Source organism: Ciconia boyciana, chromosome 8 (assembly GCF_034638445.1).
Source record: "Ciconia boyciana chromosome 8, ASM3463844v1, whole genome shotgun sequence".
NCBI classification, from domain to species: Eukaryota; Metazoa; Chordata; class Aves; order Ciconiiformes; family Ciconiidae; genus Ciconia; species Ciconia boyciana.
Window position 1 is genome coordinate 35232651 of NC_132941.1, and position 13485 is coordinate 35246135.

Below are 13485 nucleotides of genomic sequence, written 5' to 3' on the forward strand. Positions count from 1 at the left end.
TTAGAATAATTTTAACTTTTTAAGCCCAATCCTCTGCTACATAGCAATTTTCTCATCACTACCAGAAGGCCACCAAAAGAACACCTACCACATACCTTGTGGTTTTTGCTTTCAAAGCATTCACTGGTCAAGCATTACATAGGACAGTAATTACATGGCAGTTTATTTGCTGGGTTGCTAGATTTTTTGAGTCTACAGATTAACTCTACAAGTATCATGGCAGCCTTCTCATGCTTAAAATAATTCTATATAATTAAAAGGATGTTACAGCCTCAGTTGATTTCCCACTTAAATCACCCTCATCATCTTCAATCTGCCTGCTGAAGAAACAGCAAGTGACATATCTAACAACTGGAACAGAAAGCTGCACTCAAGACTTTCAGAACTCATTCGAGCTCAGGACCCTTTAGCATAGCCTTTTTGTTTTGTTTTTAAAACCAGGAGTAGCCCAACTTCAAACCCAAAGATGTTATTTCTCTCTGATTCACCACTGAAAATCTGTCATTATACAGGGAGAATGCAAATAAAGATCTATTTTGCAGTTATGGAAGACTATGTATAAAATCTAAACTATATGCACAGATACATGTAAGATTATTTCTCTAACTGCAATTTAACCTTAATTTCCTTTCTCTGTATTCTGTTCATAGTAAGTCACGGCACCAAAAGCTTACGCATCACATTTTAAATCAAAAGTCTTTGCAGGGTTTTAAAACATACCGTACAGAATGTATTTTCCCCATTACAGATCCTACTTCTATTACAGATCCTATATCCTAAGATGAGAGTGCTGAAAATACTGCGAGTGAAACATATGGAACAGTGTTCATATCAGTTGAGCAGGGAGGGGCAGGATAAAAAAATTATGCACGCAGTTCCCTTTCATTCTGAGAGCTTGGCACAATGAGAGATTTATTTTTTCATTGATTCTTTACACCCATCATAATGTATTAAATTTGCTTGGGCAGAGACTCCTTTTCCTCAAGTTTCAGTCCAAAGTAAAAATTTTGCTGAAGGAAATGCACCAGATGTACTGAAAATGTTAACTCTACCTTTTGGTTTAATGCCAGGACTGTGAAATTTAGTCCAAATGGAGAATAGCATGAGGAAGCATGTGAAAAAAGAAATGGTAATAGTTATTGTGAAAACTAATTTTTAGAGAACAGTACTCAGCTTTGATAGGAAGTGTTTTCTGGGAATGGGTAGAGGCCATGTTGGACTTCCTTGAACAGCTATGTGACCCCTGCCAATCAACGTCAACACTTTATTAATATTTTATTGAAAAAGTATGAGATGATTCAAACTTCAGCTGTCTTGGTAGGTGTTGCTAAGCAACTTTGCTGCTTGTCTGAGAACTAGTTTTCACAGCAACCTTTCCTTCAGCACAAAGACCTGCGTCCACTTGAAACACTTTCCCTTTTGTCAATGAAGAACCCAGCAAGTTACAGTCCACCCCTCCCCCCTTTATGTTTTCCTCCCCATCTCCCAGTTAAAAAGAAATCAATTTAATAGTGGCTGAAATTCTCCACTTTACTTACCATAATCACTGTCATAAAATACTATGAATTTCTGCCACCGCAGCTCAGTGACCAATTTCAGCATAACATCATTGAGGCGGACTGGTGGTCGGGCAGCCAGCGTGTACTCCTCCTCCTCCAGGCTGGGGTTCAGGTGGCAGGCTGTGCGTGGGGAGCCTCCTGTGTTGCGCTGTACAAAAAGGTGTGGGATGTGCATGGCATCCGTCAGGGACTGCAGGGCGTTGGCCGAGGCACAACCAGTGGATGTCACTAAGGCTAAGATCCCCAGGGTCATCAGGTCACAGGCTGGAGAAGACAAGAAATAAAGTGGGGTTAGAACAAGCTCAACAATTCCTTTGGCCAACTTAGATGCTAAGAAGGGAATAAGACAGGCTTTACCCTTGCCATTAACACAGGGCTGAAATCATTTATACTACAGTATCAGCTGAAGCCTTTCAGAGTTAGGTCCTGTACCTTTACAGTAGGAGACAGTATCTGCAATCTGTACTGATAAGACAAAGATGAGGACAGATAACATTACTACTGCCATTTCTTCAGACAGGAGCTGATGCAGATGGAGATTACGGCATTTGCCTCAGGTCATTCCTGGTGGAAGCAGGAACTGAACTTCCATCTTTTAAAACCCACTTCACTGCCTTCACCTCTTAATCTTTGTTGCGCACATTGGATGAAGACTTAGGACAATAAAGAGCAATTTCAGTTTCAAGGATTTGTCTTACACAATAGAGTTTTGAAGGATTTTTAAATTGATGAAAAAACATTCACTGTGTGTCTCAAAGCAATGAAGAAACAACAAAGGCACTCGTTAGAACAAAGGCAACTCGTGAATGACTAAATTATTAACACTGTAGCTGTCTTTAAAACACATGGGAAAGCACGTACCATTTAAAAACACAGCATATACATTTGAGCCCATCTGCTTTTGAGAATGAAGTGTTAGGTGAGTTTGAAACACAGGCCATGCAGGCTGGGCAGAGCCCTGTGCAGCCTTGCTGTGCTGCTCAGGACATCTGGCAGCCTCTAGCACAGCTCGCTCTTCCCAGGACTCCTCCAAGACAGACAACCTGATCTTCAGCTGGGGTTGGAAAATGTTTCCAGTCAAGGCCTCCAGCTATAACTCAGCAGCTATTTAGTCAGTGGCGGTGTGTAAGGACTGTGTAAGACTTTGATGCCCGTTTTTACTAACCCTCTTGAGTAAGCGGCAGCAAAGTTGGCCCCTGGGAGCTCAGCAGAGCAAGCACTCATAGGTTAGCACTGCACCAGCCCTGAGGGTCCCCCAGGGGCACTTGGCACTTCCTCCTCCTCTCCTCCTTTGAGGAGGGCTTGGGGCGAGCTCAGGGTTTCAGTACCTGTTTCAGTCCCGAGAAACCTCCTGCACAAGCACAGCCTGGCCCAAAGGAAACCAGCCACTCTGCTTCCCTGGGACAGAGACCTGCCACAATAAAGCCAGGCAGGAGGTGACTGGAGATGTGCCACAGTCCTGCTGCAGTCTACCTGAGCTTGCTAACAGTGGATAAACGAAAGCGTCTCTGGGGTGTAACTGAGAGCCCCCGCGGGACATGCAGAGTAGCCGAGCAGGAAATTCAGCTTCCAGCTGGAGAGGGGAGGCTGCCCGCGCTGGTGCTTCCCCCGTACAAGGTGACTGTCACGGCATGCGGGAGAGCAGGCTGCCCACGCATGGCACGTGCTGCGGGACAGCCGGGGCACGTGTTGGGTCTGGTAACGCAGGAGAGACATGCTGCCACCCTGTTACTGACCTGCTGCCTCCGATCCCCGGTGGAAACGGACTGAGCGGAAAGGTAGAAAAATGAACACAATGTATTAAAAGGATTTATTTTTCCTCCTGTAAACACTTTTAGGTATAGCTCCACTTTCAGAGGCCGAAAAGTCAAAGAGACTGGACAGCTTATGAATAATTACTAGTCATTAACAGTTAATTATCAATTAATATTAATTGCATAAAGCCACAGTAATTAAATACATAAAACTGTTTCTAATGCAACCAATGAAACGTTTTACCAAGTATCTTCTTAGAGCAGACAGAAAATACATGTATTTCACTTTGATATGGGATAACAGAAAAAATGTTTGATCTTCTCTATGCACAGAACATTCAACATGTATCCTAATGCAACAGAGGAAGATTTGAAAATTATTTGCTTGATGGTCTTTACAATAAACATATGTCAGCTGCATTATCTAAATTTACTCTGTGTTGATTATAGTTATATGAAATTGTTCTTTGTTTTTCCTGAGAGCTGACGTGATTTAACAGCAGGGAGGCATTACATTTGCCAAACGGGAGACCCAGGTTCAGGAGAGGATTTGATTTCCCAGGCTTCTTGCCAGAGAAAACTGAACATGTCATACAGGTAATTTATTTAGTCACAGTAGGGGAGGGAACAGAGAAGTGGGAACAGAGGGAGAGAACAGCAGAGCTGAGCGATAAACCCCTGCAGAGATTACCAACCAGCAAGCTTTGCTGTCACCAAGGGTGAGAGAAGCAAGCCACATGGGTCTGTAGAAGGAACAGTTTACTCGCAAAACAGACAGAAGGAGGGAGGGGGGGGGGGGAAGCAGCCCTTTCTGATGGGAAGCTGTATTCAGAGAGTCACTTAGTCGTGGAACAGAGCTGATCACCAGTTGTATAACAAGAGATAACTTCATTCTGCAGCTGACACTAATCAAAAGCTGCTCACTCATTAGCAGCAAAAAGACCAGAGATACAACAGATCACAGTAAATGGGCCCCCTTAACTCCCAGCACAGCCCACCAAACACAGCTGAAATATCTCAGCAAAGACCGTTTTGGTTGAGGCATTTTCCCAGTGTGTTGTAGTTTGTGTCAATGGGTTAAAAAGAAGAATTAGTCAATACACTTCTACATTCTAATATTTTGTCAATTGATTATGTTCTGCCTGAAAGCATATGCTACACAGTAATTGTTATCTCCTCTTGCCTCTCTGTTTTGAAATAGTATAGCAGGCAATAAAAAACTGGAATGACTAAGTAAAAGTGGTTTCATATTTTCTGAATTGCTTTCTTTAGTCAAATCACAGAATGTGAAACAGAACGTGTCATAATTCTAATAGAAGATTTTCACTATATAAAAATACAATGGATTCCAGGAAGTTCAACCTCTCCACACTTACTACACTGAAGGGTGAGAATAAGCTTTTAGCACATAAAGAAGAAAAGTATTACTTTCTACATGAGTAACACAATGGGGAACAACTACCTAACAGACTCCAATTCATTAAAAAACTCATTAACTCTTAAGACATCTTGAAATTCCTTAGCAAGAGAATGTTCAAGGATTATACAATCCCAGAAGAAAACTCTGATGACAATTTTTTTAGGCTTTCACCCCACATGCCTGTACTTTCTTGCATACACAACTTTGACATGAGAAAAGATGTGTAATTTTCTGTTTTACTTCATACTAGCTATGGATTTTCAGCAACAACCAAGCATCCCTGACTGTGACTGAGTAAATGATTAATTCTGTATGTCAGTTGCAGCTTCATAAGCACTCAAAAGAACCTGCAATTTTTGCACATCAATTTCATAACATGCATCTTGATTTCCTTAAAGCTGAAACACAGAGATTTGAAGTGCCTTAGTTCATGTCAACCTACTAACATAAGGGAAAGGGGAATCAAAACATCTTGAGATCTTTAGTGAGCTTTAATTACTATAGTTGTAGTTATAACAATTTCACAGTTATAACTAAGATGCTTTTGTATTTGTTTATCCTGTAGATATATTTACATAGATAAGTTTCAAGAAATAATGCTTTTAAAGTATTTGTTCCACAGATAAAAAGACACCATGTTCTAGCAATCCTTCCTCCAGATTTCACTGCTATATGATGTGCTGGTTTTGGCTGGGATAGGGTTAATTTTCTTCATAGTAGCTAGTATGGGGCCATATTTTGGACTTGTGCTGAAAACAGTGTTGTTAATACAGGGATGTTTTCATTATTGCTGAGCAGCGCTCACACAAAGTCAAGGCCTTTTCTGCTTCTCACCCCACCCCACCCGTGAGTAGGCCGGGGCTGCCCAAGAAGTTGGGAGGGGACACAGCTGGGACAGCTGACCCCAAGTGACCAAAGGGCTATTCCATACCATATGACATCATGCTCAGCATATAAAGCTGGGGGAAGAAGGAAGGGGGACGATGTTTGGAGTGATGGCCTTTATCTTTCCAAGTAACCATTAGGTGTGATGGAGCCCTGCTTTCCTGGAGATGGCTGAACACCTGCCTGCCCATGGGAAGGAGTGAATGAATGCCTTGTTTTGCTTTGCTTGCGCACATGGCTTTGACTTTACTTATTAAACTGTCTTTATCTCGACCCACAAGGTTTCTCACTTTTACCCTTCTGATTCTCTCTCCCATCCCACCAGGGGGGAGTGAGCGAGCAGCTGTGTGGTGCTTAGTTGCTGGCTGGGATTAAATCATTACAATGAATAGCAATAGTTATTAGTTTACCATACTGAATGCCTTCATCACCATCAGGCTGCATTTCTAAGATGATACCAACATCCTACAAATCATACAGTAAGAAATGTGCACGTTAGCATGATGAAAACATGAACATCACCATACCTAAAGAGTAAATTCTGCATTCATCTATTTGAGCAGATGAAATTATTTCATGGTAGTTGTTCATCAGTGATGTCCTCCATCAACAGACAATCGCTCAAGCTTATACTTGGATTTCATTGAAGTTTCCCAAATTATTGATTCATCCAGTTTTTAGTTGTTTCAGTGACATGTCTCTCCTAACCTATTTCTTTTGAAGTCTGTTTTCAGAAACTCCCCTTTCCACATCTGCTTGACATTTTACATCTTGAACTGTTATTTCCATTACAGAGTTTCACAAGATGCTGCCTGCTCTCTTCTCTGTCTATTGCCTTGTTTTTTTCCATTTAGCTTCTCCATGTTATCTCTGTCATGATGTTGGCGGAAGCAACACAGGTTAATATATTTTGGGCATCTTCTAACATCCGTTTGTCTAACTTGACTCTTACATCATAGTAATAGATACTAAACTTTTCTCTCATTCTGACCCACATCTCTAACTCTAGTCATATCCCATTAAGATCACACTTAAGTCTGGAAGAGCAGCTATTATTTTTCAGACTGCACCTTATCCATATGACCTTTTTAATCAGTGGGACTCCTCACGGCATACGAGATGATGCAAGAATTCTGCTTTGCTACAATCATATTTAAGGTCTTGCTCTTCTACCATTGCCTCATGTATTGTCATCCTATTTCTGAAGACCGGTGCAGATGGCAAAGTCCTGATTTGGCACCATCTTCATAGGGATATTTGTATTAAGAACTTTAGCTCAGATCTCTCTGTAATTAAATCCCTCTCTCTCCAAACTGCAGGGAATCAAAATACTCCAAGAGAAACTGTTATCTTGCTCCTGGCAACATGACAATATGACCATCTTTCAGTCTTCCTTTCAGTGGTTTCCTATTATTCAGAAAAGGGTAGAAACTTGTTCCTTTGTTTCCACAATTATCAATAGACCAGCTGCCACTGTAATTTCGGATCTAACAATATATCCACCTACTGGCATTCACACTGCCTCTTCAAACTTCAATGCCTTTCTGTCTCTCACTTCTGTGTATCACTATAGCTGTTCCTACCCACTTTGGACACCATCTGATCATATATGATAAATCCTTTCTGAATTGTTTTTTATTTTTACTTGAAATTTTTTCTTCTTTTTCACTTTGACTAACCCTTAGGAGCTCTTTGCTGCACTGCAAATGGAGAATCATCCTAATCACAAATACCTTGTATTTTAAAAAATTTCACTGTTTGAAAAGTGAGAGGTTGCTGGCTTTTTGCTCAGAAAGATTTTCAAAAGAAGGAAGACAACTTCAGATCTGACAAGAGAATGGAAATCCAGCCACACTGCATATACCTGATATTTTTGGTGTAGTACTGGGCGATGAAATGATCAACAACAAAGTTGGCACTTAAGTATTTGTAATTAGGTTTCAAAGCTACCATCCTGCTGAGATGAGGGGCTTCATGCTTGCCTTAGTACTACTGTCTCAGTCAATCTGACAGAAAACTAATTTTTCACGTTGTTTGCCTTTGAAAACCAGTAGGGAAATAAATCATTTTATCATTAAAACATCACATTCCAGAGAACATAGCAAATTCAGGGGGTGGGGTGGGGAATCTATTTCAGGAACCTAAATCCTAATATTCCATGAGATTATCAAGGCCTGTAATCTATTCTGCTGAAAGTGCATAGTTTGCAAATCTACCAACTGGCCTAGCAAGTAGAATATCATGTGCTATACACAAATAAACACACAAGGAACTATCTGTTGTATTATTTATGTGTACAAAATTTAATCAGCAATTTGGTTCATTAGCCAGTTTTATATATAAACAGATACACATAACAAAAGTTTTGGGTGAAACACTAGAATAGCAAAGACTTAGGAGATAAAAATATATCAGTTCAGAAAGCTGATAAAATGTATCTTTAATCAAGATGTAAGGTCTTGGGGAAACACATCCATAGAGATATTCTTAAACTAAATGGAAAAAGTCCTTCTGGGAGGTTTGTCTGGAGCACTGAGATGAGATAGAAAGGATGACGATACAAGGAAAAAGACTGGAGCCCACCAAGCAATATTTCAAAATCAAGAGGATGATGATACAATTCCTTCAGCTAAAACCAAAATAACACAAAAGAGAAGTGAGCATTTTCACACATATCTAAACAAAACCCAAATATTTCTGCTGTAGTATATGACAAACTTCTATGAAGTCAGGGGCACAAACCTACAGCTAATTCAGTCGCACAGAAAAATGGCAAAAGACTATTAGCTATCTATATTTTAATTCTCTTTAGGCCTCAAAAGGCCTTTAAAATTTAAATGCTTTTGTGCAAAACCAGTCCATCAGGCAGACAAAATTATAGAATAAGCTTATTAATATCACTGAAAATGCTTCTATTAAAAATATTGATCTATAGAAAGATTCACTCCTACTATTGGTGAACTAAGGACTACAGTAAAAATTAGTCATCTAAGCACTCACTCAACCTGATGCTTCACTAAATGGGGTTTCCCAAAGAATATTTTTTTCCTTACTTTACATTTTATGATGTTTGCTTACTCTTCAGCTTCTTTCATTAACTGAGAAAGGCAATTCATAATGAATTTGCGTCATTGGCACCTAACGCCATGCTATGCAGTTGTCTTTGCTTTGGATACTCAGCAATAAGTATGTTTTTGTTTGTTCCATTTCTGCAGGCTTTTACTTACCTTTATGTTCTGCACTTACACTATGTTTCTTCAAATAACTAAGAATTTATTATTTTTATTATGAAAACCCTACACAAAGCTATAGTTACTTGTCAGAGAGTAACTGCTAATAGAGAAAAAAGATAACAAACGTAGACAGCAAAAATATTTTATGTAGCACTTTTATTGCTGTATCACCTTATATGTAGTGAAGATGAATATTTCTTAATCCATTACACAGACCTTCAATCAAAACAAAATGTGTCTTAAAACAAGAAAGCAAATTCACAACTAGTCCACTCTGGTTTGATGCAAAAATCAAACCAAACAAACCCCCTAACTACCCCAGCTTAGATGTGTATGGGGTTTGGATATAATATTTGAGAACAATAAATATTTCCTCCCTTTCATTTAAACAACTCTTCTTCTGTATCTGGGACTAGGATACAGGCATTCTTAGATCCCACAATCCTTGATATCATTATTCTGGAAGCCACAGGAAAGTCTGACATAGCCTCACCATAGCTTCTGATGGCAATTGTGTTCCCCTCTTGCTAGCATTCAGAGCCCAAATGCGATGCTAAGTCTTCTACCAGAAATGAGAATTTCAAATCATGAAATTATTCCTCATGTATAATAATGCATTTTGAGAAAGGCCTTGGAGAGCATCTGTGACTATCCCAGCATTCAAAATACAAATGCAATCACTGACAAATACTGCAGACTCTCTTGCAATAAATAAAAATAAATAAATAACTAGTCTGAGAACCAAAGAGGACAGAACATGCCTGGAGTTTGTCCGATAGATAATATTCTTGCTGGACTTCACAGAAACACGATATAAGCTTAAACTAAAGGAACCATGTACCCAAGACAAAGACAAAGCAAACTGTAATGTCTGCCTTCTCAAACCCCATGTTTTCTAGAGCCTCACATCAAAACAACCTTTTTCTGAAGCCATGAAACCCACATTGGGAAGAATTCACAATAAATCAGTGCAGGGCTCTCTCCAGTTCCAAGAAGCCAAGCACACCTCCTGTCAGCTCACAAGCTCAGGAAGAGCTTCAAATTCTGACACACACCATATTGCCAGAGCATCTCTGGACAAGATGCTGATACTTCCCCTTGTGCAAATATGTATGATGTAAGGTCCTTAACAAGTGATTGGCAACAGCAATAAAACCTGGGACCACGGTCCCTAAAATCACAAACTTACAGCAACACAGCTGAAAGATGTGTAAGCCAACTTGCAGCAGGATCATTAGCATCTACACATGGACGAGACACTGCCAGTGAGGCACAGACTACCACTAACTCAACGAAAATTAGAGAAGCTCATTGCTGACCTCTGGTAAGCTCAAATTTTTCCTTTAGTGCAATGATAGAGGAAACATAGTATTTGCCAGCAGTGGAATTGTCATTGTGAGCCCTCCATGGGTTTTTTTGCTACTTAGTCTCCTAATAACTACCAACCAAAACCATTACACTAGATAATGTATTGAAAAAAATGAATAACTACTGTTTAGCCTGTTTCTGAATTATTTTTCCATCCTTCTTTATCTCTCTTTTTTTTAGAAAATACAAGATAAGGGAATCTTAGGTGTTTTTTCTTAGCAACTGAAATAAGACTGGCAAGTCAGGTGATAAACACTTTTTTTTTCTTTTAGAAAAACATCATAAGTTTTATGGGTAAAGTCCAGCTATAGGCTGGACAGTCTAGTCTCCAACTTAGGTAAAATTATCAGCAGGCCAGCTCAAAGCACTTCGTGATCCAAAAATTAGATATGAATCATCACTTACATTTTCTAAGATAATTATTATTATTTCAGTAGACCATGAGTTATGAGGAAATGATTCCTGAAAACCAGTACGTAGATTCAAGAAAACCAGTACATACATGTATTTGTGCATATTTAGGTGTACATGTAACCAGTATATCAGAATATCTCCGATAAAGCAGCATCTAAAGATGCTTCAAAAGCTAAGGAAAGCATGAGATTTTGAAATGTTTACCAAAAAATTTTCAGAAAAAGTGTTATTAGAGATCTCCCCCCCAACTCTTGGGCTGTCTTTTTATTGTTTTTCCAGCATTCAGCAGCCTAGGCTGAACAAGAAGAGGGAATAGGGGGAGGAAAAAAAGGAATAGGTTTTTATATATATTTTTCAAGGGGTTTTTTCCCCCCAGAAACATGCTAATCATTGCTCGCAGAACAGACAGGCACACTGGTGATATCACCTTCCTTGTGTTGCTTTGCCCACACTGCCTGTTTACCTCTTCTGGAATCAGAAGCTGGCTCCGTTTCCTTTGTGTCACTGCTCAGAGTGCTAACAGGGCACCTCGTTAATAGTTTTTGATGCTGGCTGCATAGGAAAAGCAGTATTTAGGTCTTCTGCTTGCTTTCAACCATATGCTTTACTACCTGATGTCTTGTGGGCCAGTTCTCAGCATGTATAAACTGTCAGAGCTCCCCTAACATTACCGGAACTCTCCTTTACCTCTAAATAATAGTCACTGTGCCTTGTTTCCTCCATTACCCCCTTGGTTCAGCATTTTCAGTAAACTGACGTTTGCTTGCAGACACAGAGACAAATCATCTAGTTTTGGTATGAAGGTTACAAAATGCTTTTATTTTACAGGACTTATAGTGAACACACAAAATTGCATAAATCCTTTCCCTAGAATGCATATTGACTGCAGCAATTGGAGGTTTAAAGCAATTTCCCCAGAAAAGCAAACCAAAAAGGCATTTCAGTGCATCACAGCATTCTTCGTGTCAGTATCAATCTGATAAACCATTAGCTGCCATCCTTGAAAAGTTAACCAGGGGCAGGGAGAAGAGCAGTCTTCACCACTCTTCTGTTTGTGTTTATGCAGATAAAGAAATTATTTCAAAATGGTAAGCAATATACCATAAAGAAGGAAAACAGTTATCAGAACTAGAGTTGTGGCTTTCATTTAATTTATGGCAGCGTATTAATAGCTCTCTTCAGTCTTTAATAGTCTAAAATAAAACATGAAAGTCCTCTCACACCAAGCACACAAGTAAAACTGCTCTACTGGCAAAGCAGTTTAGTTTCCATACAACTGAGTGATGCCATCAAGCGGTCAACAAATGCACCAGTTGTTTTCCAAGTAAGGTTTTTGGGTTAATCTTCATTGAACACGCTACATTTTGTGTGGAAAAGCTACCACCATGAAATCAGTACAAAGCATACTCCAGTGATAAAAGTGCATTAATTGAGAGCACTAGTGACAGATAAGAGATGGCCTTGTTTTTACAAAAGACAGATCTGACACTGCTCTCTAGCTCCTCCAAAGAAGGTAAGAGTCTCTGAGAGCAGAAACAGCTTTATAGCTAATCATCTGCTTTATAGCTGAGTTTTGCTATTGGTTTTGCAGTTGCGTGGATTTGGAAGATGGAGCCAGGAAAGATTGCATAATGTATGTATTAAAAAAACATTCAAAAAATTTTTAGACAACAGTTTAGCAATGTAAGTAGTTGAGGATGTGAAACATCACAGAATTTAAACATTTTCTAGTTTTTCTTAATTAATAATAATAATAATCCCTAAAGCAGCTAAATAGTACCTGACAGCACAGAAATTCTCCAGAATAACTGTACTTCTGTTTTCTCAACAAAATGTAACTCCATTAGTAATTGTTTTCTCCCAGAATCATAGCTTGGTGTTATATTTAAAAACATGAATAAGGATTCTAGTAATTTTGAATAGAGCATGGTTTTACAGAGCTACACATTAATCACAATGGCATCAATACTATTTTGAGGCACTAAGTAGAACTGAACCAGCTTTGACTTTATTTTTTTATTTTCCCCCTTCAACACTAGTTCTGAGGTAGAATTAACTGCAAACCATCTCAATTATTCAAGAGACATAAACAACTGCTTTTCTGAATACTGCAGATTTGATTTCCATTCTTTGCAAGTTCTTCCATAATTATGTTTTCTTTTGCCCTTCGGCACAGAATAAACTGCACTTTCTCACCCTCTGCTTCTTTCACCTGCCTTTTCATTACAAATCATAACAATATATAATTATTTTTTCACACCTTCATTAGCATTCTGCAGGGATGCTTGACTTTGCTGCCTCTTTTGGGACTATTTTACACATACACACTGGGTATTATTTTAACGTCAGCGTGGCTCAGGCTCGGTTCCGGCACACACAAAATGAAAACACTCTCTGGCCATTTACAAAAAGCAGTCAAATGTAGCAACTCTGGACAAGCTGATAAAACCTCCCAGTTCTTTGGTACCGAGAAACTCATTTGGATTCTGAGCAGTATTGACAAGCAAGGAACATATTAGCATTGCTTGCCTAATTAGCAGCAATGATACATATGCACAAAAGGTGCCAATAGAAACTTCAATTTTGGGGGGGCCTCCCCCCCTTAGAATGTTCTCCTTTGTATCATGCCTTTTGCTGAAAGCAGGAGGGATGAACATCAGTCTAAGCATCACAACATTGCTTCAGAACTAACTACAAAAGATTTCTCTATTCTGTCATTTCCCCAGCACATTAGGAGCACGTACCACTCACTGCACATTCCTACTCCCCTAGAAATTTTAAGCAAACCAAAACACTGTTGCGTGATCTCTTTTCCATAACCAATCTGCCATTGTGCCTCAGTAAAACGCCTA

At 39.3% G+C, this 13485-nt stretch overlaps 1 protein-coding gene across 8 annotated transcripts in view; it reads right to left on the bottom strand.

Moving 5' to 3' along the window:
- Positions 1–13485, bottom strand: part of GRID1 (glutamate ionotropic receptor delta type subunit 1) — a 558755-nt gene that overhangs the window by 323529 nt on the left and 221741 nt on the right. For all 8 annotated transcript variants that reach the window (XM_072870424.1, XM_072870426.1, XM_072870431.1 and 5 more), the window contains one exon: positions 1539–1823. In XM_072870424.1, coding sequence (XP_072726525.1) covers positions 1539–1823 — 285 coding nt within the window. The remainder of the gene's footprint in view (positions 1–1538; positions 1824–13485) is intronic.